The following is a 26,883-nucleotide window of genomic DNA, read 5'->3' as shown; positions in this document are numbered from 1 at the left end:
AAAAAAACGTCCTTAGGCTCAGTTTAAAAGCGCTTTTTATAAAAATCTAGACACTGAAAGCACTGCATTTCTCTAAACCAAGGTGATACTTCAGTGATAACTGGCAGACCACTATGGCAGAAAAAATATTTGACAACACTGACTATAATTTTGGAACATTGGCAGTATGCATGTTAATGTTGGCAAACCTTGGGCATTTTCTGAAAATAATCTCCATTTTGCTGTTGCCATTAGCTCGTTGAGCTTTCAAATGCCGTTTCTAGTATTTCATTTGTCCTGTTCTTAACCAGATGTTCACATTTTTGGTTGTGAAGTCCATGCTCTACTGACTTCCCCTTAACTGTTGGCTTGTGTTCTTGTGTGGCTTGTAACGTTCTCACATTGTTACGTGAGGCCTTCTGGGGGAGAGGTCCATGTCCTAGATGTGTAGGAATTTCCACCGGCTGGCTTAACTTGCTGGGTAGGTCTGTTTTGTCTACTAAGAAGAGGCATAAACTTTTTGTGAATGTCCAGTTTTTTCTTGGCACCCAAGTCAAAGGGATGACTTTAGTTTGGCCTGAGTCTGATCAATTTTTGTGCAAATACTCAAACCCACAATATGCTGCCTTATTGGCTACATACTCCCCTGTATTTCTGAATGTGGGTTTTATGGAGAATATCCAAGGTAAATAATGGTTAGAATTTCTATATAAGAAATTTATTTCCACAGAAAGCAATTTAAGTGTTCATAGAAAGATAAAATAGCTTTTAAGGCTCCATATATTCAGTGGTAACTACAATGCTAAAAAATTAAAACTTGAAGCTAAATTACATTGCATTTCAAGTCACAAAAAAACAATGTTTAAAAATAATTTACATCCAGTGTTTGCTCTTTGAAGTGACTATGTTACTGAAAAAACAATGGCAATCAAATGACTGGATTGTCTGCCTTTCATGTCCCGCTGTTCTTTGTACATAGATATTTGAGTTCTGCATAAATATAGTTGGACTTGATTGAAAAGTTGTGGCTTCCCCAAAATTTCCCACAAACTTAATCCATAAGAGTTTCAAAATGTCCTGAGTGATTCAAGTAGCAGTAGTAAAAGATAATACTTTGAAGCAGTTTCAGTGGTTTGTGGCCATGTATCAGTTTAACTTCTACATAATGGAATCCACCTTCAGTTTCTTCTCTTCACTTTGTTTTCCCTTTACGGTTTTCCTTTTTGTGGCCTGAGGTAACCAGTTCCTTAGGTACAATCAAAACACTTCCATCTTGGCTGCACTCAAGAACATATTGGTTTGGATTGACAGGCCTACCATCATCATCTCTTAACCTACTAAAAATACTGTGATAAAGGTGATGCAGTTTTTGTTTCATTGTGGTAATAGCTTTGTTATACTGGGCTCGTTCTCTCTTAAGGATTTCCTTCTTGGCTTGCAAGTTACATAAATCATCTTCAAGATTCAGAATTATATCCAGTTTACGTTTACGACAGTTCTGAGCAGCAACTTTATTTTTCCCTCTTCTTCTAATACCACGCATGAGTGACACTTGTAAATCTGTCAAGTAGTGCCTGCTTAGCATGTTGTTGAAAGATTCAACAGGCATGCGGACAATTTCATCTACAGAAAACGGGATATGGAGAGCCTTAGCACGTCGTTCATCTCGACTTAAGTTTCTGTCTGTGTCATTAAGGTGCTTGTTTATTTTCTGTGACTTCCCATGCTGTGAAAAAGATCTAGGGGTAGAATCTAGAGCACCTGGCTCTACATGGTAAGTGTGGTTATGTTGTATGTGTTGAAAGGCAAGGTCCCCATGAAAGCCAGAATCATTCCTCCGACCCATGTGACAAAGCTTACTGGGATCTGGGTAGTAGCCTCCTACAGCTCCTTCCAGGTCACTATAACCTGTAGCACCGCCTTCACACATTGAGTAAGAGGAATTATACTTGATGACAGAGGTACTGTTGTTGCTTGAATTTAAGGAAAGCCCAGAATCCGAATCCAGTTCTTCAAAAAGCTGAGACACTTCCATTGAATCAAAACCTTCCATGGCCAAGGACATTAAATTTGTCTCATCAAATATGCTTATATCAAGGTCATGTAGAAGGTCTTGACTTAGATTCCTCGTTTGATTGCCAACAAGGGGAAGAAATCCTGTCAGATGAGGTCCAGGAAGGGTCTGTTCAGGATTGGTAATATGAGAATTTGACTGCAGAAATGGTTCTTCTGGTTGTGAAGTCCTTGCTGTTGGTTCTCTTCTAAATGTATTGTCAGGACACAGCAACATGGCGTCATGGAGATTCACATCGTGACTTATAGCTTGGCTAAAGTTCATGTTAGGTGTTGAAGAATTCATGCCATCATTGATACTACCTGGAAAAATATCTCCAAGTGAGATGCCCTGAAAAGGGAAAAAAAGCACTTTTAAACATAATTTTATTTTAGCAGCAGCAGTACAATAACTCGTAATAGCACTCCTCTTTTCTCAGTTTACTAAATCTAGGCAAATACAGTATGCACTGTGACCCCAAATCCAAATGAAGCTGTATGTAGGGAACAGGTTTTTTTGGTACGTCCTGGAAATAAGTTTGATTCAGTTAATATGAAAGTTGGTCATGAGTCAACCTAAATGTTGGCAATAAATCCACACTGAAGTAGTCTGGGCAAGGTCATTTTTTTTTAGTAAATCAGAGCAATATAGTCGAGTATGACATAAATGCTACCAGAAAAATAATCTTGCCTTAGTTTTTCAAGTATTTACTGTTGTTTTTGATTCAGTGAATCCCAAATCTTATTATATCCTTGTGATCATTTAGGAGGAGGAAGAGTATACATACTTGGTTAATTCTCCAAAAGTAGTTCTAGAAAAAGTAATCCTCAGTCTGTGCACTTAACATAATGTAGTACTGTTACAGTATATAAACTATGTCATCCCATTTCAAGAGGTTAAACATTCATGGATCAGTGATTTTCTACAAGAATGAAAGCCAAGGTTCTAATTACCTCCAGTGAATTTTCAGGCTGTGACAAAAGCATCTGAGATAAGTCGTCCAGAGAGAAAGCTGTTTCTGTCACATTCAGAGATCTCTATAAAGAAACATAAGGTTCACCAGTAAGTTAAAAGAAGAGGTTAATTGAGGCTTTAGGCTCAATTGAAGAAGCAGCAGACTCTCTGTGGAGCTGGGGGCCAGATGCGATGCAGGACTCGATCCTGAGATTCTGGGATCATGACCTGAGCTGAAAGCAGTAGGCTTAATCTTGAAAGGATAACCAGGTTTTCTCCTGGATTTTTATGCCTATTTTGGAATTTTTACATTCCTGTTTCATCTTCCATATAACTTTTGGTTGGTATTCTTCATCCTGCCTTGTTTTTACCATGGCTAACCCTCCAAATTGGTTATAAGATTATGCAATTTTTACAAGTCAAATATTTAGATTTACCACAATTATTTCTGGCAACTTGGCTCATTGTTGCTTTATCCCAGTCTTTGGGTTTGTTTCTTACTGAAATAACTCCTCTTGACAGCTCTTTTAGAGAGGCTCCACCAGTGGTAAACTCAGTTTTTGTAACCCGGATTTATTTTGCTTTCATGCTTAAACAGTGATTTATGTGGTAAGATGATCAAATTTAATGTTTTGCACTAAGGCATGTACTGCTACTGATGTCAGTCTCATTTTATAGCCAATCTCTTTTTTCCTCCAGTAATTTTAAAAGTTTTGTTCTCCTGTAGTCTGTTGTCTTACTTCAGTTTGATGTTTTGGAGACTTAATGATTTTACTCAACTTTGTTGGGACTCTGTACTCCTTTAATCTGAGTCCTAAAATCACTTTAATTTTCAAGATATTTTGCCATACACACTCTTAAGACTGCTTCATCTTCATCCCAGAATTTTCTCACTCTCTTAATTTTTTATATTTAAGGGTGAGCTCATCTTTGTTGGTAACTTTTTCTGTAGGAATCCCACATACTGAGGGTTACCCACCAACTATAAATTTTTTTTTTCTCTGCAAGGACCAGTTTTGATACCATTTTGTAGTCCTTGCTTTTTTGGATCAGGATTCCTGATAGTAATGGTAGTATGGATTCAGACTTCAAACACTGGGCTCATTTGGGGTTCTGATTTCTAGGATGGATAGACTACTTCCTTGCTCATGTCTTTGGGATCATCCTAGTCCCATCTCCTAACAGAAGACTCTTCAAGTTCTGAGCTTTAAGTGGGGGATTTTGGTATCCCCAGGTATGGGCTTGAGACTTCATTTCTCATTTAACCCCAGGCTCAGTTGTGACCTCTGTATCCATTTTTTCACTGGAGCTGCTTCAGTTTTGGTTGTCTGATTAGCTTTTAAATTATGGATTTGAGTCGCCTTTTTGTTGTATTTACAGAGTTCCCTTTCTGGCTTTTGTGTTCTGCTATGCACTTAAAATACTTTTATTCAAGATTTCTGGTTCTGGTCTATCACAGGGGTTTATCCTTACTTTTTAGTAAGTTCACATTCCTGAACTCCCCTCCCCTAGCTTTGTACTTGAGGGTTTCCCCCCCCTTTTTTTAGGGTTCAGATCAGTGTTAGACTTAATTGTTTTAAGTGTATACAAATATCTGGTTTCCTTTTCCACTAAATACCTTGGGTTCTATGAGGCCATGTTTTCAAGGCACATAATACAATAAATCTAAGGCTTTCTGGGTCTGTAGATGCTACAGGACCATCTAAGCTCAGCTGGTAGATAGGATTTCTTCATTTACTAGCAAATCATACATTCTTAGTGGGTTGGAGACTTATTTGCTAACTTGACTGTTAATTCAAAATGGTTTTTAATTTCTTAAGATATTTCAGAAGAGTTCTATTTCTGTTAATGATCCCAAACGAGTCATTAGTCGTGACCCAACCACTGACCAAAATTTGCAGATGGTCCGAAGTGTCTGAGCAAAGAGTATCAGCACAAATTTGGACTCCTGTGAAAATCTTAAAATTGTAGGTAAATAAAACTATGTGCAGAAAAGAAAGCCTTAATATTTAGACATAGGTACGGTATGAAGCCCATTCTGCTTTAAGTGAATTATGGACTGATCCTTAAAGCCAGTCAGGTATGTTTCATTGAATCTTTATGTATTCCCTTCAGTGCCCATGGAGATGACAAACTGAGAGGCTAATTCCTACTGAGCCAGGCCCTGGTCTGGGTCTATCGGAGACACAGATCTGAGATGGAAGGAGGGACTGATGTGCCTTAGAGACAATTGAGGGCTTGCTCTTCCCAGATTTCCCTTCTGTCCTGATGGGGCTAACAGCTTCATAATTTTACTGGTCCTTGAGAGTTTCCTTATTCATGATGTTTCCCTTAAACATGCCCTCACTTCTTCAATAACAAAAACTCCTCCTTAAAATATCAGATGTGTTACATGCTTTCTAGTTAAGGGCCTTTACATCTGTTTGAAGTCCATGCAACAGAGTTCTTCTGTCTACTATATAATTTAAGAATATTGAGACACTAGATCTTAAACAAAAGTGGACAACTAAGACATTCTTTTCATTCTTTCAGTTAACGGAGACGTGATTTTTTTTTTTTTAAGACTTTATTAGGCACAGAGCATAAGCTGGGGAATGGCAGGCAGAGGCAGAAGCAGGCTCCCCACTGAACAGAGTCCCATGGGGCTTGATCCCAACCTGAGCTGAAGGCAGACACTCAACCAACTGAGCCACCCAGGCAGCCTGTTAAGTGTAATCTGGATTGCCAAGAAATTTTTTTTTTTTTTTTTTTTTTTTTTAAATTTGACACAGAGATCACAAGTAGGCAGAGAAGCAGGCAGAGAGAAAGGGGGAAGCAGGCTTCCCCGCCAAGCAGAGAGCCCAACGCGGGGCTCAATCCCAGGACCCCGAGATCACAACCCGAGCTGAAGGCAGAGGCCCAACCAGCTGAGCCACCCAGGTGACCCCGGTCAGTGTCTCTCACTATTCTAACTAAAATGTCACGTTAAATATAAAAACATGGTTCCCCATCTGGGGCAAGTTACTGAGAGTCATCAGGGCAAGACCTGTAAGGGTACACCTTCCAAGTGAAGTGCCACATGGGTTAAGGGTCTCTTGAACCTCCAGGCCTATCTCCGGAGTATTTATTTGCCAGGGTTGTGGACTAGGATATCAGCAGGGCTGAGGAGAAACCAGAGTAGAAGGAAAGGAAGCACAGGCTGCAGAAAGACTCCATCTCTCAGCCTGGCCTCTGGAATTCATCTTTCTATAATACATCATCTCCTAGTCAAAGGGTATGGTTAGAATAGCCAAGGAGCCTGTCCCACCAGGCCTGGCCAGAGGTACAAAATGGGCTCCTGAATTCAGCATGGAGACTTCTGTGAGGAATTTGAGCCCAAGACCCAGCTGGTTTTAAGGGGTGATTTGCCTTCAAGTTGTTTTGCCTCACTATCCCAGACATAGACAGCTTGGTGCCTCTACAGAGGGCTGGTTGAGGATTCCTGGGTTTAGCATGGCAGTTACCTCTTTATCCCTTGCCATGGCAAATAGCAAAATCAGGAAGCAACTTCCTGGGGTGTGGGGTGTGTGTATATAAATACACTCCCTCTAAACACAATCTTGAGTTTAACCAAAGATAACTAATTCTATGGGCTGATTATTTTGTAAATCAAATAACTACTACCACAACCCTTAAAAAAATACATATTTTCATATATCTGATTTGCTTACAGTAGGGCACTTACATGGAAAATTCATTACCAAGACATATTGTCAAAGCCAAAAAATCTATCTTACTAGGGCACCTGGGTGGCTCAGTTGGTTAAGCATCTGCCTTGGGCTCAGGTCAGGATCCTGGGATCTGGACCCATAAGGTCATCATCATCGAACTGCCTGCTGACCGGGGGAGTCTGGTTGTTCCTCTCCATGTGGCCCTTCCCACCACTCCTGTGCACTCATTGTCTCTAATAAAATCTTAAAAAGGAAAAAAAAAATACCTTATAGCCAAAATGGTAAGGCTGCGCTACTCGGATATGCTTACCTCATTTCTAGATTGCGTGGTCTTTTCTGCCTCCCAGTCAGGTTTATCTGCTATTTTACTTTCATCCTCATTCTTCTGCTGTGGTGATTTTTCTTGGGCTGATACTCTTTGCTCATTTTCCTCATTCTGGGAGTTGTGACCCATAGCTTCATGCCTCTCTCTCAGTACTTCATTCTCCTATAAAAGTACCCAAAAATGTGCTACACAGAAGTTCATACTTCCCCAAAGTCAAAACAACCTTTAAAACTGCATTATACTTACTGCTCAGTGATCATAAAAACTGTAAGTCAAAAGCTAAGATCTGCATTGCATTATTTCAGTATTTAAGAAATATTTTAATTCTGAAACAAAGCCCAAGAAACTCACTGAGACACAAGCTGCTGAATCTGCATAATTTAAATTATATGCATTTATAAAGCCTGGAGTTTAAAATACTTAAAAATTTGATTAGATTTAGAAATTAGTGTGGCCAATAGGCAGTTTTTACTTCATTTTCTGTTGAAAATCGATCAAACAGCTAAGCCGGAAACAGTGATCAAATATATATAGAAGAGTCTGGAAAAGTATTATTACAAGGTATTGTTCTCTCTGAAAGGTGGAATAAGGTTGGGGAAGTGTGGGTGAAAAGAACTGCCTACACTATACATTATTGTTTGAATATTTTACAACATGTTTCTTTTAAAGTCAGGAAAAGTGTGTTTTTATTAAAAAAAAAAAAAAGTTAACAACAAAGCTTAGACTAACAAGCATCTCCATAGATATTTTCGACTATGCTTACTTACCCAGATGAGTCCTACTTTTTAATTTAACTGGAGATTTAAAAGTTAACCATTAACATACACTGTATATACTGATACTTTTAATTATAGGAAAAGCGCACAATTTTTGCCCCTCTAACATCAAGGCCTCTCAAACTCTTTTCAGAAGATCAATGTTTAATTTTTCTCTTTTTCAGCAGCATAGCACACTGGGCTAAACTCAAGGACAGCAGCACCACCCCCACACTAAAAAGCAAAGAAATGCTAATTACACACACACACACACACACACACACACACACACACACACAGGTCAAAGAAATGTAAAATCTACAGATACCAGAAGCGAGGAGATAAAATGAGCAGAAAAAGGAAGCTGACACACTAGAGGGCACTTGATTTTACTTGCTTCCCTATTCACTGCCCTTAACTGACACACTCTGCCTCCCTCCTGATGCGGTGTTGGTGTTGTTCTTGCCTCAGTTAGTCTCTGTGCACAGTCCTGCTCCTGTGCTCAAGGACACTGTTGCTGTTCTATCCTCTTCTGCATCCAGTGTTTCTTGTCTGGATACTCTCACCCCTAACCAACAGCTAAGCTCTCTTCTTTAAAAATCCCTCCCTTGGTATCCCATATAACTCTCTAGGTCCAATCCCATTTTTCTGGTCCCTTTTAGAGCATAATCCTCCAAATATCTATGGACTCCCTGCATTCTCTCCTGAACCCACTCCAGTGGGCATTCTGAAACATTTCAACAGGCACTCTCCAAGATGACATTCTCCACACTCACCTTACCAGACCCATCAGCAAGCATTTCCCTTCCTTACTCCCTCCTCCTAGAAACAGGTTTTTTACCTGGCATCCAAGGGCCTTTCCTATTACCCTACCTCACCAACTACTCTTTGGCTGATTCTTCAGGTCAGCCTCAGACATACCAGGCACTCTCCCACCTTTCAGCTCCTGTTCATTGCTCCTTCTGCTTACAGGGCTCTCCCTCTGCTCACTCTCCCATCCCCAGCCCCATGGCTTTGAAGCTTTAGATCTCTATTCAAATGTTACCATCTTTCATTAAAAAAAAAAAGAAAAAAGGCATCTCTGCCATCACTATATCCCTTACTTTTTTTCATAGCATTGAGCACCAGCTGAATCTATTTGTCATTTATCCTTCTAGAATGCTAGTTTCTTGAGGGTAGAGGCTGTTTAGTTCTTGTATGCCCACTGCCTATCCAAAAACCTGTCACATGGTAGACCCTTACTAGGTATTTGATGAACAGATGAACTCCCAGACATAACATCCACAGACTTTGATAGGGATCCTCTTCCAATGGGTGAGCTGCCATTATCTTGCTCCTTCCTGCAATTACAATTCTGATTCCTACCTAAATTTGGGGAAGGAAGGAAAAAGTAACTGACTGGTCATCAGTCTTTCAATGTCTATCTTTTGCCAAGGCAAGCTGCTTAATCAAATCCAAAATTCTGGAATCCTGAGGCAGCTAACTTCGTTTATAAATTTGCTATCAGTGGGCACAAGAGCTTCTGAACTCTAAACTGCATGACCTATTTTAGAGCTGTGAAGCAAGGTCTCTCGTTAATGTGTAGTGTGTAGTATGTGAGTTACAACACATGAACTTGCAAACACGAGACGATGTTCTAACGTTATACAAGTGAAACAAAGGGAACAGGTAGCTAATACAGGCCTGGATAAAGCCCATAAGAAAACCAAGTAAACTTCAGTCTGGGAAGGATTTTTTTAGGGGGTAGGGAAAACTTTGAGAGTGGTAATGGCCTGCCTAAAAACTCTAGAAGAGACAAACTAGATGTAGAGAAATTCTGTATGAACACTACTCACTTTACAAGAAGCAGAAATTGGTTAAAAATCCTATCTTATAATAATGAATAACCACTAAATGGAGCTAAAAGAAATAATCAATTAGTCCACTTGAATATAAATGTATATATTAAATATACAAATATATAAAAATATATTTTATAAATAAAATACACATAATGAGGGGGAAAAAATCTCTTACAGTAGAATGTAACTAATAAATACAGAGGGAAAATGGTAGGGTTAGAAAATCATCAATCGATGCTAAAACTAGGGAGTAAAGTTTGATGAGAAACATTTAAATAGTGACACTACAGGAGAAACCTGGCAAGCACCACCTCAGCCAAGTGGTAAAATCCATCATCACGGAATGGAAATAAACAAATATGTGCCTCTTGACACAGAGATACCATACTTCCATTATTCCTGCCCAGAATTCAAAATCTCAATCATGAGGTAACATCAAAAATAAATAAAAATTGGGGCCATTTTATAAAACTGACTGATGCTCTTCCAAAATCCAGAGGTCAAGAAAGCCAAGGCTGAGGAACTTTTCCAGATTATAAGTGACTAAGAGACTTGGCACATAAAGTGTGATCCTGGGTTAGATGCTGACCCAGGAGGAAAAATGTATTATACAGGACATATCTGGGACAAAAGACTATGGACACATTTGCTAACAGTCTTAGATATGCGTTAGTTTCCTGATTTTGATAATTTTGATAAATATACATTTAAGTATTTGGGTATTGAGGGACAAAATGGTTTCAATTCATTCTTACATGTTTCCCAACAAAAAGAATTACATATAGATGGATAGCTAACTATAATTACAAAATAGAAAAGTCAAATGGGGCAAAATGCAAACAGGTAAATCTGAGTAAAGGATATATACTATTCCTGCAACTTTTTAAAGTTTGAAATTACATCTCACGAATGAGTTGCCCTAAAAATCCACACATGGCAAAATCACTTTGGAAAGGTTGCCTCAAATATTCTTGCATTAAATCTTGTTAACCTGCATTTTCTCCCCAAAGTGTATACAGTAGTCTTATCAGTTACTTTATCATTTTCACCTCTTCCAACATTTAAATAATAGCAATGATACCTGATTCAAGGAAAACACTATTGGTGTTGTCTACTCTCGATACTCTTACTACAACACTACTTCATTCAACACTAGATATGTGCGTTTCCACACACGACGCAATTTCTGCAACCCAGCTGGGCATCCTGTAAGCTAACTTAATTCTGCCACTACCTACCTGAAGATTGCATTAGATCCCACAGGTTAAGGGCTTAGTCTCACAAGACTGCCCACTCGCCTCCTTTCAGATGCCAAGTGCAAGTTCAGGTTGTCACCTGTGCTTCAGAATCACTGGCTAGAAACTAGAGGTTCCCATAACCCCCTCCCTTGGGTTTATTTAATATGCTAGAGTAGCTCACAGATCTTGAGAGAAAATTTTACTTACTAGGTGACTGTTTTATTATAGAAGATTGTAACTCAGGAACAATGAGATACACAGACCAAGTTCACAGAGGTTCCAGATGCAGGGCGGCACCTCCACGTGTTCACCAGCTTGGAAGGCCCCTGAACCCTATCCCTCAGGGTTTTTACAGAGGCTTCTTTATTATGTAGGCATAACTGAATAAATCAACTCAGTCCCCAGTTGCTCTTGCCTCCCCAGAGGTCTGAGAGGTAGGGGCCAAAAGTTCCAACCCTCTAATCATCTGGCTGATTCCCCTGGCTCGCCCCACCCCGTTTTAGGGACTTTCCAAAAGTCACCTTATTAACATAGATCAAGAATGCTTGCAGCCGGCTTGTTATAAAAAACAAGACACTCAGGGCACCTGGGTAGCTCAGTGGGTTAGAGCCTCTGCCTTCTGCTCAGGTCACGATCCCAGGGTCCTGGGATCCAGCCCTGCGTTGGGCTCTCCGCTCGGCGGGGAGCCTGCTTTCTCTTCTCTCTGCCTGCCTCTCCACCTACTTGAGATCTCTGTCTGTCAAATAAATTTTTAAAAATCTTAAAAAAAAAAAAAAGACACTCCTTTCACCTTTATGGCTCTGGAGATACTTTAAGAACGGAAGACAAAAGACCAGATAGTACATAGCAAAAGATGCTCCCATTGCTCTTAACTTTTAGGAAACCCACAGTTTTGGGAGCTCTGGGCCAGAAAGGGGGGTGAAGACCAAATACATCATTAAATCAGAAAATCGTACCTGACATGCTCACTCTGCATCTGACTTCAGTGGGAATGCTTTTAATGGTTCACCAGTAAGGACAATATATGGACTTCTATTTGAGATTCAACAATTTTTTTAGTCCCTCATTCAATTCATACATACCGAATGCCAAACACGACATGAGATGCTGGGGTTACAACAGTGAAAACATACATTGTTTGGCACTTCCAAGTTCTCATTTAAAGGGAGGGAGCCAGAAATGCAAATGAACTCAAGCCATGGCAAGTCAAAGAAAGAGGAGACCTTCTTTAGAATGGGGCCAGGGAAGGGCTCAGAGGAGAGGTGGTATTTGGGCTGAGATCTGAAGAAACAGAAGAGAGCTGTGTGAAGAGAGCGAGGCACTGAAGGCGCAGATAACCTCCAGTGAACTCGTGCGCCTGTTACCATAACTTACTTCCTTCGTTTCCAATATTTCCTTCTAACAATATTAAAACGTCTCATCTATCCTTTGCATACACATGCAAGAATAAATTTCCAAAATTTACGTTGAGTCAAAAGATGAGTGCATTTTTTTTATTCGATGGATTTTACCCAATAGCCCTTCAAAATGTTTGTGGTAATTTAAATTCGTATCCCCAGTGGATAAAAGTGCCAATTTGATAGACGAAAATTGATATCTCATTGTAGTTTTACTTTCTATTGAGTGAGGCTGAACATTTTTCACAAGATTTAAAGCATCTGTACTTCCTTCCTGTGACTATTTGTAGCCTTTGCCCATTTTTTTAATTGGGCTGTCAGTCCTTTTCTTATTGACTGTTAATAGCACAGAATTCTACTCCCCTCCTCCCATTCTGTCTGTACAAATTCAAGAGTAGAAGTGGGGAGACCAGTGAGTGGGCTGCTGCCAGAAGTTCAGAGAGAGTAGAGGAGAATCTGGAAGAGGGCGGTGGCCATGGAAAGAGAAGTGGAAGAACCCATGCACTGTGGAGAAAGAATACACAGGGCTGCTGACAGACAGGAAGTAGGAGATAAAGTGAAGAGAAGAATGAAGGATGACTCCCAGATTTCTGGCTTGAATAACTTGGCAGACAGTTATGGAGAGAACGGGGGAAAAAAACACAGTGAGTTCTTCCATTTTGGATATGTTAAATCTGACGTGTGAAAAGTCAAGTAGAAATGTCCACTACACTGCTGAGATGGGAATCTGGAATTGAGAGCGAATGTCTGAACTGGAGGTATAAACTGGGAATGCCATCAAGAGCAACAACAAAACCCCACAGGGTTCTAGGAAAAGAGTACAAAGCAAGGAAAAGGAGGCTTCGCGCCCGGTCCCAAGGAACCACAACATTCTGCAGTCACGCAGAGGAATCAGCCAAGACTGAGGAGGGTAGGAAGTGAGGTACAGGGGAAGGCAGAGGACAGTAATGTCTCAGAATCTGAAAGTGTTTCAAGAAGGATCGAGAGGCTGATGGTGTTGAATGCTGCTTGAAGGCTGCACAAGGTAAGGACAGAAACGTCTTCACGGGAACTGGCAATAAGAAAGCTGTTGGTGGTCAGGGTGCCTCTGTTAGTTAAGGGTCTGCAGTTGGCGAAGTGTCTGCCTTAAGCTCAGCTCATGATCCCAGGGTTCTGGGAGCAAGCCCCGCACTGGGCTCCTTGCTTACTGGGGGAGCCTGCTTCTCTCTCTGCCTCTGCTGCTCCCCTGTTTGTGCTCTCTCTCTCAGTCAAATAAATACATAAAATCTTAAAAAAAAAACGGGGGGGGGATCTGGATGGCAGGTGGAATTCCACAGACGTGGGGGAAGAGAGATGCTTTAACATGCACAGCCTTAGGTATTCAGTATTTTCTTAGCTGGTTCTTCACACATTCATTCAACTCTCATTTACTGACAGCTGCCATAAAGCTAACAGAGATCTCATCACAGAGATGAGAAGTGACGAATGGGAAGAATTTTCCTTGGGTTAGTGTGCCACCCATGGAGCTGTGTAGCCCAGATTGCCCTCAAGGAAGGACAAGTGGGCAGAGAGCCTCTAGCTGTGCCTTTAAGAACACCTCAAAGGCTGACAGCCACTTCCCCTAATGTGATACCCTTCCCCTGGGCAGGGAGAGTATAACGGCCTGGCCATCTTGGCCCAGTGTGGGACAACTGTAATGAACCAAGCTCCTGGTTTCTTTAGCCTGCATCAAGCTTAACTTCTGCTTCTGTCCAATCCTGCTTTCTTTTTATCTTCCCTTCTCTAGTTGTAGTGCCCATGGCACTTGATCTCAGAGTCCCCCTCCCAGGCAACCCAATCTGTGACATCACAGTTAAAAATTTTATCTTGGCAGGAAGAAAGGAGACCAGAATCTCAAGGCAGGGAGGGGTAGAAGATTCAATATTATAACATTTCTATTTAGAAAGTACAAAAAGGCTTATTGCCATTTGTAGTCTAAGTACAAAGGGCCTCAAAAGCCCTATGAGGGGTGCCTGGGTGGCTCAGTGATTAAGAGTCTGAGTCTTGATTTTGGCTCAGGTCAGGATCAGGTCAGGTGGGGCTTGGTGTTCAGCATAGAGTCAGTTTGAGATTCTTTTCCTCCCTCTGCTTCTTCCCCTTCCTCCCCTTGTGCTCACTCAAAATAAAAAAAAAAACTTAAAAGAAAAAAAAAAAAGCCATTTGGAGGGTTCAGATCCAAAAATGGCTGAGTAAAAAGGCCTATCCTACTCCTATCAGCTGTATGACCTTGGGCCACTCTGACTCTCTGTTTCCGTGTCCGTTGAAGTGAAAGGATATTTCCTAACATTTTAAGGAATTAGAGGAGGAAACGTACTTTATACATTTAAGATGTTACACTAATTACTACTCCTTTCTACTCTGTGATTCTGAAGAGTTGCAATTAAACAAATTAACTGCTGGCCACTCCATCAGGAGGTCAAGAGAAGGGAGTAAAGGCCCTGGCACCAGCAATTCTTATCTTTGCCCTCTTCCTGTTTCTCCACTCGGTGGCATGGACCTGGGATACATACAGAGTATATGTGCTTTAGAAGCATGGTTGTATAGACTGGAGATTTATGGGCCAGGCTCTTGAAGAACAGGTCACTCAAACCTATCATTAAGTTACTTTTTATTTGTGTGTAGTGATTTTTAGTTTTGTGGGGTTGAGACTCAAAAAAAAAAAAAAGGGAAGTTTCCATGCTTGCCGTAGGAAGCTGTCGTAAACTTGGGAGCTGTGGTGCCTAATAACCAGAGCTAAAAAAATCCAGTGACTGGGGCTGAACTGGCACTGGCCAGAAAGGTCCTCTCCACCACAGCCCTCTTGGCTGGGAGGTGACTCATCTCTTCCTCTGCATGGGTCCAGAACGTGCCATTTTAGGTGCCTCGGCTAAAACTCAGCCCTCCTCTCAAATACAATGGCTTCTGGATTTTCCCTTACGACACTTATCCTACTCCATCTAAAATGACAGTTATGTGGATCTTTTCTTTCCTGAGGGGCTGGAAACTAAAGAAAGTTGTCCTTCAGCTGTTGTTCACCTCTGCCCCCAACGTTAAGGGGCAGAACCCTGCACTCGGGTTTTCTGAGTCGGTGGAGATGGTGGGAAGGGGACAAGAGGAGCAAAGCTGGGCTTCTCTTTCTGCTGACTCTCCGGCCTTCCTGGTAACTGGCAACATGATTTCCAAGCCTGTACTTATTATAATGTATTGGGACCTGAATACTGTGATGCAGAGTTTGACCCTGAAAAAAGTCTTTGTGAACAGTCCCAGCTGGCTTAACTGGGCCTTTCATTTATGCTTCTGGGGGAGGATCAACCAAGACCTGCTTTGACCTTTAGGGCTGGATGAACCTTCAAAGACAAAGAACAATGTGGTGCCTACAGAGAAGCATGACATCAGAGAGAGAGGGGTAAAGGCCAAAGAATTGTGTGGCCTGTCTCTAGGCTGGAGGCAAGCTGGAGTCATCAGGTCTAGAGAGAAACAAGGAGCCAGATAAAGAGAGGCTGTGTCCTATTTGGCCTGGGTGGTTTTTAATAGCCGTTTATAATAATTATAGCTCACATTTATTGAGCACTCGCTGTGGGCCAGGCACCCCATACATGATCTCATTTATGCTGCTCAGCATCCCTGTAAGATAGGGACTTGTTGTTACCTCCTGGGACAGAGCAGGAAGCAGAGGCCCAGAGAGGTTAAGCAACTTGCCCTAAGTCACACAGCTTTTAAGTGACAGAACCAGGATTTGGCTACAGACCTCTGCAGACTTCCTAGCTGCCTCTAGGCCACTGTACTAGTTCTTGCTTGTCCCTCCCAATCTTGGTGTGCCTGCAGAAGCTGTCCCTGGTAAAGCTCTGGGAGTCCAGAGCAGGTTGCCTTCCAGCTGGGCTCACCAGTGGGAGGCAGAGGCAGGAGACTGAAGGGTGAACAAGGCCGAGGTCAGGGCATTTCTCGCCCTTGATCTCCAGGGACCGGTGACTGCATCCTCCTCACCACACTCTGGTAACACTTTCACGCCTCTCCTCCCTCACCCACCCCCATGCTGTGGTTGGTCCCTGGGCTCTCGGACACCCCTCGCCCCCCCACCCTGTGGAGGCCGAAAAAAATCAAGGCCATCCCACCTCAGGTTTAGCCTTAGCATAAGTACAACCAACTCAGACCCCTGTGCCCAAGGGCTGAACTTTCCTTCATTTTACTTTAGTTCTAAGGACCCCCACCCTACTTTAGGAAGCCCCATCCTGCTTTGGTTCCAGAGACCCCCACCCTGCTTTAGTATCAGGAGGGCTCAGATACAAAAAATGGCTGATAAATAGCTCTGCCTTAACTAAGCTCAGGGTCCAAGTCCCTACCCCACTGCATCGGGTATACTTGGGCCCAAACTTAAGCACGTCACCTTGGGGTCCAAGTCCCTACTCCGCTGTGTCGGTTATACTTGGGCCCAAGCTTAAGCCTGTCAAATAAACCCTCGTGTGATTGCATAGGTGCTTGGCTCCTTGGTGGTCTCTCAGACGAGAAAACTCCGGTACAACAACCCCACCCCCCGCTGCTCCTATACCAAGTCATTCATGAAGTCCCTTCACATGGGCCATGGAGGGAACATTCTGCTTCCTGCCAGACCTCCACCCACACGGCCACTGGGCCACCCCACCCTGAGCAGGAGATCAGTGCAGGGAAGGGCTGCGCCCACCCCCACCCTGGAGCAGGGGCAGGGGGGTGGGGCAGAAATGACGCCCCCTGGCAGTGTGAGCATCACTTTTCCACATGCACACTGGTCTGTGGGGCAGGTGTGGATCCTGTTCCCATTGTGGGTCCAACACACCAACCGTGGAGAGAGGAGCCATGGAGTGTTCGGGGGAAACCTGAATATCGACTGGCAATGTAGGGATATTAAGGAATTAAGAGTTGATTCTTTTTTAGGGGTGTTCATGGTTGTCCTCTGGTTATGTTTAGAGGAGTTCTTCCATATACAGAAATCTTTACAGAAGTTTGTCAGAGTCAGTAAAGGTCGTGGAGAGAGCAAGACCGGGACGTAGCTGGGCTTTTCTTTTCTCTTTGCTAAGTCCCTGCCAAGAACTGGCGCAAAAATCACAAGAGATGATGTCTGGGATTTGTTTCAGAATAAGGGGGTAGGGAAAGGGCTGTTACGGACAAAACAAGACTGGCCACGAACTGCGAGATGACAGTGCCCGGAGGCCCCATCTCTTGAGTCCCTGTTCTCTTGGAACAGACCCTTGAGAATTTTCCTAACAACGCGTGTTCTAGGCTAAACTCATGTCTGAATCTCCTGGAGGTGCCTAGCGGGCAGCGGGACACCTGGCAGGAACACTCCCCGCGGCTACAACGAACACATTCCATGTGATGGGCCACTGGAAGGCAAGTGTAAAAAGAAGCCGTGTTTCTAAGCACAAGCCCCCACACCTAGGCCACAAGGGCACAGGCACCAACTCACAGGCTCTGGTTTGAACAGGTGCTGTTTCTCCTGCCACGTGGCCCCTTCACGCGGGCTGAGGGGCTGGGGAGCAGAGAGGTAAGCAGGAGAATTTCATTTATGAGTCTTTTTTAATTTTGTGCTGGCTAACCCAGGCAGGCAAGGCAGGCCAAAGGGGCCTCAAAACACACACTGTTTTTGTATGTTTATTATCGAACATTTCAAACACATAAAAGCTCCCTGGAGCCATCACCCAGTGTCAGCCACTGTCACGTGCCCCCATGCTTCTGTCATCAATACCAGTCCCCGGGCTCCCCGCAGAACTAGTCCATCTGGGGTTTTAGGCCAGATTCACACAGGCAGGAATGCATACGCCTCAGCTGTACCATCCTGATCAACAGAGGTGCCCACTTGGCTCACATCTCCACTTGTCGTGGGACATTTCTACCTGCCCAGAAAGTTCTCTCCTGTTCTGATGTTTCTACCTTGGCTTTGCCTGTGTTAGAACTTAATCAAGAGCTTTAAACTGCCCTTCTGTGCAAGCTCCTGTTGATGCCAGAACACAGGTTTGAATTGCATGGAGGCCGCTTATACGTGGATTTCCCGTACTGTATTTCCTCCAGCTTTCTTTACGGCAAGGACACAGAATGCAATGCACGTAACCCACAGAGTACCTGTCATCCACTCTTCTGGTTACCACTATGCTAATAGTAGTTAAGTTTGGGGGGAGTCAGATGTTCTCCATGGATCTTCAACTATGTGTGGGGTCAGGATCCCAACCGGATTGTTGACATTCTGCATTCATTATTATTACCTTCTTGGGCAGTGAGTTCCCCATTCTCCAGCAGGGATCTAGAGGGATGTGGCTTCAGCTTGAAAGCACCTGGTAAACCTGACTATTAGCCCCAACCCTGTGGCCCAGGCCTTTCGCTGTTCTGGGGCTTAAATTTGGGGAAGGGCAGGCTCTCACCAGGCAGGGCCCCCTTTCAGGCAGGGGTTGTGGGATACTGAGGGGCCACGGGAGAAGAGCACTACGGTTGAAGGCAAGCTTGGGCTGATGGATCACTGGGAGGTGGGGAAACTGCAGACTCCCAGTTCTCCCACCTGAGAGGCAGATGCTTATCTGGCCAAGCCACCCAGGCGCCCCAAGAAAACTCAGCAATTAAGAAAGGCTAAGAAAGGGGCGCTTGGGTGGCTCAGTCACTGAGCATCTGCCTTTAGCTCAGGTCATGATCCCAGGGTCCTGGGATCGAGTCCCACATCAGGATTCCTGCTCAGCGGGAAGCCTGCTTCTCCCTCTCCCACTCCCCCTGCTCGTGTTCCCTCTCTCACTGTGTCTCTGTCAAATAAATAAATAAAATCTAAAAAATAAAAAAATAAAAAAAAAAAAAAAAGAAAGGCTAAAAAAGGACATCTGGCTGGCTCGGTCCTTAGAGCGTGCAATTCTTAATCCCAGGGTTAGGAGTTCAAGACCCACACTAGGCATAGAGCCTACCTTCAAAACAAGTTTTCCCTTTAGATGAGCCTTCAGGTTCAGGGTCTACCTCCTCAACAATTCCAAGGCCTTCCTTACATAACAGCTCTCCAAATATTTGAGTTGCCTGTGGTGTTCCTCCCTCAGTCCGATCTCAGCATGCAACATCCCCAATCCACTCAGCTACTTCCAGCACGATTTCCCCCTCATGGAGAGAAGGATTCCTCTTGTCACACCAAAGCAGGCCCCAGCATGACCCAGCAGTCTGGTATGGTCCTCCAGAGGACAGCGGTTTCCTGGAGATTTGACCCCCAGCTCGGGGCAATCAGCAAATTCTGTGACACATCTAATAACATGCCAGGACCTATACAGGCCCTGTGACATACGGCGTGATGTAATCCTCCAACGAAATCTCCCGCAAACAGGTTTCCTTCTGCAATTTGGAAACCGCGGCTCACCGAGGCTGCCTAGCAGAGATGGAGTTGGGGTGGTGTGAGGGCTGGTTCCATGCGTCAGAGTGGCTCAAGTACTGCCCTCGGTTATGCAGTCAACGCTAACCAATGCGCTGCTGATAAGCTATTATTCAGGATATGTGGTTAACAGCTACATCAACCAAGTGACTTTCAGGAAGAGACGATCTTGGGAATCTGAGTGAGCCCCATCCAACAAGTGGAAGAATCTTAAGAGCAAACAGAGGTTTCACTGAGGACGATATTCTGCCTCACGCCTCCGCAGAAGCAAGTGCCCACAGAGGGTTTCCAGGTACCCTAGAGTTTGGACCTGCCAGCCTCCATGATGGCACCAGCCAACTGAAATTAATCTCTGAAACATACACGTATACTGATTATACTGGTTCTGTTCTCCGAACAGAACAGATGCCGATGGGAACCCAGTTCTCTCCAACCTCCGAAGGCCGTGCCTTGCTTCCATGCCCCCATCCACACTCTGCCAAAACTATCGGAACCGGAACCGACCTGGGGTGCGCGGGAGCCCTGGACGGCTTCAGCTGCCCAGAAGTATATGTGAATATTCACACAGATCCTTAACAACGAGATGCCGAGAATAACTTCTTCGTATCAAAAGGCTGCCACAAAGGGGTACGTGTGCCTTCACAAGCCTGGAGTTTTGTAGTGGGTGGGAGGCAGGTAACTCAGTGCGTGAGAAGGCTGACTTGTTCTCTTCTGGGTAAGGTCACTAACCTGCTATAGAACTTTAGGCAATCCTAAGTTTCACCACCTGATTAATTACAATGCTCGAGAGTCAGCTTTCCATGGCCCCCATCCACTCAAACTGGCATTAAATGGTCAGACGGCCTATCAGGACTTCAGATCTGACCTACTTTCTAGCCTTGAATGACCCAAGACACATTCAAACTCACGGGATCCTGAAGTTCTGGAAGGCCCGTGCGGGGGATAGATGAGGAGTTCTCGGGAGAGGCTGGCAGGGCGGGTGTCTGCTCTTCACCCTGTCTCTACGGCTACCTCCAGGTTAAATGAAGACCCAGTTTCCATGCTCAAGACACGGCGGTTCCAAGTAGAGCACACCAAGGCCCGTAGACGAAATGGTACACAGTGCGACAGGGCTCGGAGGAAGAACAGGAAATGCTTGTCGATGAGGTGATAGTTGAGATGAGTCTGAGATCTTAACAATAGAAGACTTGGAAGGAATGAAAGGATGCATTCTGGGCAAAGGTAACAGAGTGAGGTGCTGCGGGGCTGTCTGGGGAAAAGGAAGGGAGAAAGTGTGAGGTGGAAAGTAGGCCACGGGTAGTGGGAGGTGAGCTCGGCTAGGGGAGCTGGGGGGGGGGGTCAGTCTCACGAGCCAAACGCTGAGCCTCGAATGACAAAATATCAAATCGGCAGGTAGGTAGTGAGCTGGTGGAGGCTCCCCAGATGACAGTGAAGAGAAAAGGTGAGCTCCGGAAACCTGTACCTGGCAAGAGAACGAATGGGAATAAATCGGGGAAGGGGCATGACAGCCCCAGCTGAACGAACAACAGTCTTTGACATTACTGAGTGCGTGCTATGTACCAACACCTCTAACGTGTATGATCTCATTTAATGCTCACCATGACTCCCTAAGGTACTCTTACCATCCCACTTCACAGAGAAGGGAATGAAGGCACAGAGAGGTTCAGGAGTGCGCCCCAGACCACACGACCAGGCAGCCGTGGGGCAGAGATCTGCAGCAGCTGGTCTGACCCCAGAGCCCAGCACACTTGCCCACCAGCCCAGCCTGCCCTGGGCCCTCTACTTGGATTTCTGAGCTGAGAAGCAGGGAGAATGGAGAGTAGCCAAAGGATACAAGGGATACCGAAGAGCAGACAGTTCTGTAAACCACAAACTGAGGTGAAGGATTGACTGGAAAAAGTTTGAAGTAAGGTTCCTTGGGATTAGCTGCACATGAAGTCAGCAAAACAAACCAACCAACTCAGGTTCGCTCAAGAGCATACACCAAATCCTGCGGCCAATGATCCTCCACTAAGACCAACTGCTTCCAGAAACTGTTGCAGCCTACTTGCTAAGCGAGCTGAACACCCCAAGAGTTGCCAGGAAAAGGGGCATGAGTGTGTAATGGATTGACATGTGTCCCTCAAAATTCACATGTTGAAGCCATAACCCTCAGTAGAATTGATTGAATGTGATTTTATTTGGAAATTGGGTCACTGCAGATGTAATTAAGATGAGTAGGGCGGGCCCTAATCCAGGATGACTGGTGTCCTAACAAAATGGGAAATCTGGATACAGATGAGCACATAGGGAGAATGTCTTGTGAAACAGGCAGAGACTGGGGTGACACAGTGGAAACCAAGGGTCGCCTCTTGATCTTGGGGCTGTGAATTCAAGGCCCACCGGTGTGGGGATTACTTAAAACTAAAATAGGGGAGGGAATGAGGGAGGGACCAAGGGTCGCCAAAGATTGCCAGCAAACTACCAGAAGTTAGGAGAGAGGCCTGGACCGCCTCAGAAGGAACCACACCTTGATTTCCAACTTTTCACCTCCAGAACTGGAGACAGTAAGGTTCTGCTGTTCAAGCCACCCAGTTACTGCAGCCCTGGGACACTCATATGTGACCTATGCCAACCTTCCCCTTAAGACCACGGGTGAATTTTTACCAAACCGAGTCTTTTAGCAAAGAGCCTTCTCTGAAGCTTTGTTATACTGGGTTGTACGAAGGTCTAAGACTCTATCTGTATCACAGTTGTGAGTTAAAAACAAGTGTTTGAAACTTCATCTATCTCCAATTGCCCAGACACCAGGGATTAACTCTGCTTTTGAAATGAAGAACAAATTTTACTCTAACAATCAAGGAGCTTCCTTGTCTTCTTTACTCTTAGAAGGGAGTACTGATTGTTGTATCAGATTCTTCCAGTGACCTGAAGACACCCCGTCCAGGCCACAAGGTCCTGCTGGGGTCTCACCCAGTGCATGGTCCTGGTTCTGGGGCTTAAACCATTATCAAATGGACTGCAAGTGGGACGCCTGAGTGGCTCAGTAGGTTAAGAGTCTGCCTTGGACCAGGTCATGATTCCAGGGTCCAGGGATTGAGACCCACACCTGGCTCCCTGCTCAGCGAGCCTGCTTCTCCCTCTCCCTCTGCCGGCTGCTCTCCCTTTGTCAAATAAATAAAATCTTAAAAAAAAAAAAAAAAAAGAGGACTACAAGCTTCTCCTTTTCAACATTGAGACAAGCTCTCTCAAATACTGGGGCTGGCTCCAGGCAGTCACTCGTCTTCAAATATGCTCACACATTCAAATCTGCAAGAACCATTCAAGTCCCAGTTTAACCCAGGCACTACTTTGAAAACATGTGCTACATCGATTGTTGAGAGAATGCCCGTGGTTTTGAAGGGAAGCAGGTCTGCCCCGGGGAATTCCGGATACTGTTTTCAGATAATGATCGCCCCCACTAAAAAGTGAAACCAAAGTGGTACCTCTTTTGATAACTGGAAAACCCCCCAATCCAACACATTTTTGCAAATGGACAAAAAATTATGGAAAATTATCCCATACAACCAGAATCTCGTACAACTCAAATATAAGCCACTGGAATTATCTGTTTAAAAACAAACACCATAAACCCCTGATTTTCCCACAGGACAAAGCTTTCCCTCTTTTCAAAGATACCAGTAGCTAACTTTTATCAAGTGCTTAAGATGGGACCCTGCACATGTCTGAGCCTCTGATGTGGAATGAATGAAGGCTCACGACGTCCTGGGTGGGGGAGGTATCTCGCTGCGAGTACCTTCATGATTCTCACTGCGCCGGTCAGGAAACTGAAGCAGAGACAGGTGAGGAAACTGGCCCAAGGTCACACAGCAGTAAGGAGTAGAGCTGAAATTCAAAACCAGGTGGTCGGGCTGCAACACACCACACCCCCTGAGCCAGCAAAAAACCTGGGCAGACTCATCAACAAGACAAAGGCACGCAGAGTGAGTGGGGGCAGGTTAAGGAGGGCAGCGGGAGATCGGAGGCGAAACAATCACATTCCAGGCACTGGGCTAGCACTTCATGTATGCTTTTCCCATTTAATTCGCACGAACCTTAAAATAAGCATCACCTGACAGTAGTAAGTGATAGCCCTAAACCCAGGTCTGCTGACTGCAAACCCTGGTGTCGTTGTCCCCCCAATCAAGGTTTCAGATTGTAAACTCGGAATTGATGGATGGTGCAATCGGCTTGTAAAAGTCAGTCCAGCATCAGAGAGCAGTGGTGCTGAGGCCCGGGGCGGGGACCGGGGGATCACCCCACACAGCTGCATGTTGTTTTGCAGACCCTGGGTACAGCACAGGTGCTTAATTAACGTGCTAACACGGGAGTTAGGAAGCTCAGGTTCTGTTACCAATCTATACGGACCTACTACCAGATAGAAGCGCCTTGGGTTGTTTTTGTTTTTTCTTTTTTTTTTTTGCTTGTTTTTAAAAGGCATAACCAATAAAGGTAAAAACTATAAGGTGTTCCACAGCGGATCATGGCCAGGACGAACCTAACCAGGGCACCCCAGCAGCTACCACGATCTGGCAGGTCCACGCATGCCGGCTGTGGAAGGCAATGCCAGGAGATTGGCCTGTATAAACTTCAGTGGGGCCCAACCCTCCATGGAGATGTGGCCAGTCCTTGGCCCCAGAGCTTCCCCCTAAGCAGATTTGCCAGCCCAAATAGGTAGTAACGCTGAGAAGGGGAAGAAGTCCTCCCAGAGTGAACAGCTTCACCTCCCTGCAGGCCCTGGTATGCTTTGCAAAGTGGGTGGCATCTGCCACAGCACAGGGCACTGGGTTTCCCACACACACACCAGTTACAAAATCAGGAAAGTCTGGAGTGCAGCACGCACCACTCCTTAGGACGCAGAGGATTCAGGTGAAGGTCGACACCGGATGAGAGAGCAAGAAGAACCTTCTACTTTTTGTTTTGGACAGAAGCCCACCAAGACTCAGTCCCCACCCCACCCCCCCACCCCATTAGTTCCTGCCTCAGGAAGAGGAAGGAATCGGATCTGCATAACAGTGAATCACAGGCACTTCAGCACAATGACCCCTCCGGGAGAGGGTGGAGAAGCTCGTCCGGCAACCGCCTACACTAACAGGGCAATTCTGAAGAGCGGCAAACAAACCTGTCTAGCCCTAGTTCCCACTTTGCGTAAGATTGCACTCCGTGAAAACAACATCCAAGCAACATCTGTTGATCGATACCGACTGCTAACACTAAGGTTTGGGCCACGAGATAAGTTGAGGGCGCCTCGGTGGCTCAGTGGGTTAAAGCCTCTGTTCGGCTTGGGTCATGATCTCCGGGCCTGGGATCGAGCCCCGCATCGGGCTCTCTGCTCGTCAGGGAGCCTGCTTCCCCATCTCTCTCTCACTGCCTCTCTGCCTACTTGTGATCTCTGTCTGTCAAATAAGTAAATAAATAATTTTTTTTTTATAAAGGCTCCATTGAAGGCACCCTGGGTAATTGGTAATAAGTGTCTTTAGACTCCAAGAGCCCACGGGAGCATCACAGACACTCCCATCAGTCCATCGTAGTGAACTTTGTTTCAGAAGGATGCTAAACAGAAGGATTTGAAACCATAAACCAAAGGGCACTTGTTAAGCCACTAGATGACCGTCAGGGTACCTGCTTTCTTCATGCTCCTAAGAAGTTACACATTGGGTGCCTGAATGGCTCAGTCGGTTAAATGACTGACTTTGGCTCAGGTCACGGTGTTGGGGACCTGGGACCCTGCCAGGGTTGGGCTCTGTTCTCAGCAATGCTTGTCTCTCTCCCTATCCCTCTGCCCCCTCCTTCCTGCTCATGCTCTCTCTCTCTCTCTCTCTCTCTTTTTTTTTTTTTTTTGAGAGAAAGTTACACATGGTCCAGAAGAGAGGAGGATCGTTAGGCGCTGGGGATGGTTAGGTCACAGCAGCACTGTCTGCCAGCTGGCCACGGTTCCTTAATCAAGGGTAAATAGCGAAAAGGAAATGCAACTGGGTTAAAATCTGGGCAGGGGCCATCACGTTAGACCGGGAGCATGGGTTCTTAAGAGAAACGCGTCCTTCCGGTGGCAAAGGCCCCTTTTGGATCCGCTGGTTCCAGAAAAAGACATCTCCGTGTACACGAGGTACTGAACGAAGACCGTAGGCAAGAAAATGACCAGCAAGCCTTCTTCCCTCCGCAGCCCCGAACTACTCCTGACGGCCACCGAACACAGGAAAGGTGTCCTCTACAACCAAACGGATGGTCTCGCCTACTTTTTCTCAAACACCTAAAAGCCGTAGCGAGTGCACTAACAGCTTTCGTTTGGATTCACAAAAAGGGGAGGAAAGGGTGGTCTCCAAACTGCAACCACCCAGGGGAGGACGGTGGAAGCAGAGAGGCTGTGGTCCCTCCGTGGGTCCGTCACAAGCCTGCAGGGCTCCTGGCCAGCTACCCCAGCACGGCGCTCGCGTCCCCTTCTCCGGTTACCTGGTTCGCGCGGCCGCCGGCGTCCAGCACCTGAGCCGTCGATTCTGCCGGCGCCTTCTCCTCTTCCCCGGCGGCCGAGGGGCTACTTGCAGCCGCTCGGGGGTCCCCGCCATCCCCGGGTGCAGCCTGGCTGCTGTCTTCCAAGCTGGCGCCGACTCCTCCCGCGGAAGAGGCGGCGGCGGCGGCGCCGAGCAGCCCGTGGGCCCCGTCGGCGTCCCCGGCCACTACGCTGTGTACCAGCCACGCATCCACTCGGGTGCGGGGGATGAAAGGGACCCCCAGCGCGCGCACCTCCCGAAGCAGCCGGCCCTCGGGATCCGCCGCTGGGTCCGGCTCCCGGCCTTTGGGGTGCAGCTGCTCCGCGCGCCCCCACCCTCCCGAGGCTGGGAAGGGGCTGAGCGCGTAGGCGGAGCTCGTCGGGCCTCCGGCCAGCAGCAGCTCATCCCAGAGCAGGGTGGGCGGCGGGAGCAGCAGGTAGAGGTCCAGGTCCAAGTCCAGGTCCAGGCGGAGCCCCGCCAAGCTCAGCAGGATGGTGAGATGCAGGAGGCCGCCGCCGTCCGACCACCAAGGCTTCAGGTACTTCATCTCCCGCCGCGCGCCCGGGACGCCCCTGCCGGCGCCCGCGGGTCCCTGTTCTCCTGCCGCCGCTTTGGCACGTGCGGGCGCTGCGGGCACCTGCCCGGAAGAGCGAAACAATGGACCCGGGCAGCCGTCGCGGGCTCTCGGGGCCGGGCACAAAGGCGCTCCCTCGGCAGCCCGCACGGCGCTGGGGGCGGGGGGGTCACGACAGGCGGGAGAGAAAACACCTGCAAGAACAGTCAGCC

At 45.8% G+C, this 26,883-nt stretch overlaps 1 protein-coding gene across 1 annotated transcript; it reads right to left on the bottom strand.

The window, feature by feature from the left end:
• Positions 1 to 675: 675 nt before the first annotated feature.
• On the bottom strand, positions 676 to 26,883 carry NFE2L3 (NFE2 like bZIP transcription factor 3). Its single transcript, XM_044246250.1, has 4 exons — positions 26,060 to 26,883; positions 6,986 to 7,162; positions 2,986 to 3,069; positions 676 to 2,383 (listed from the first exon to the last, which is right to left on the bottom strand). Exons 1-4 carry the CDS (start codon positions 26,642 to 26,644, stop codon positions 1,172 to 1,174), a joined length of 2,058 nt encoding a protein of 685 aa, XP_044102185.1. The 5' UTR covers positions 26,645 to 26,883; the 3' UTR covers positions 676 to 1,171.

This window comes from Neovison vison, chromosome 4, assembly GCF_020171115.1.
Source record: "Neovison vison isolate M4711 chromosome 4, ASM_NN_V1, whole genome shotgun sequence".
NCBI lineage: Eukaryota > Metazoa > Chordata > Mammalia > Carnivora > Mustelidae > Neogale > Neogale vison.
This window is presented reverse-complemented; position numbering and strand designations above follow the sequence as displayed.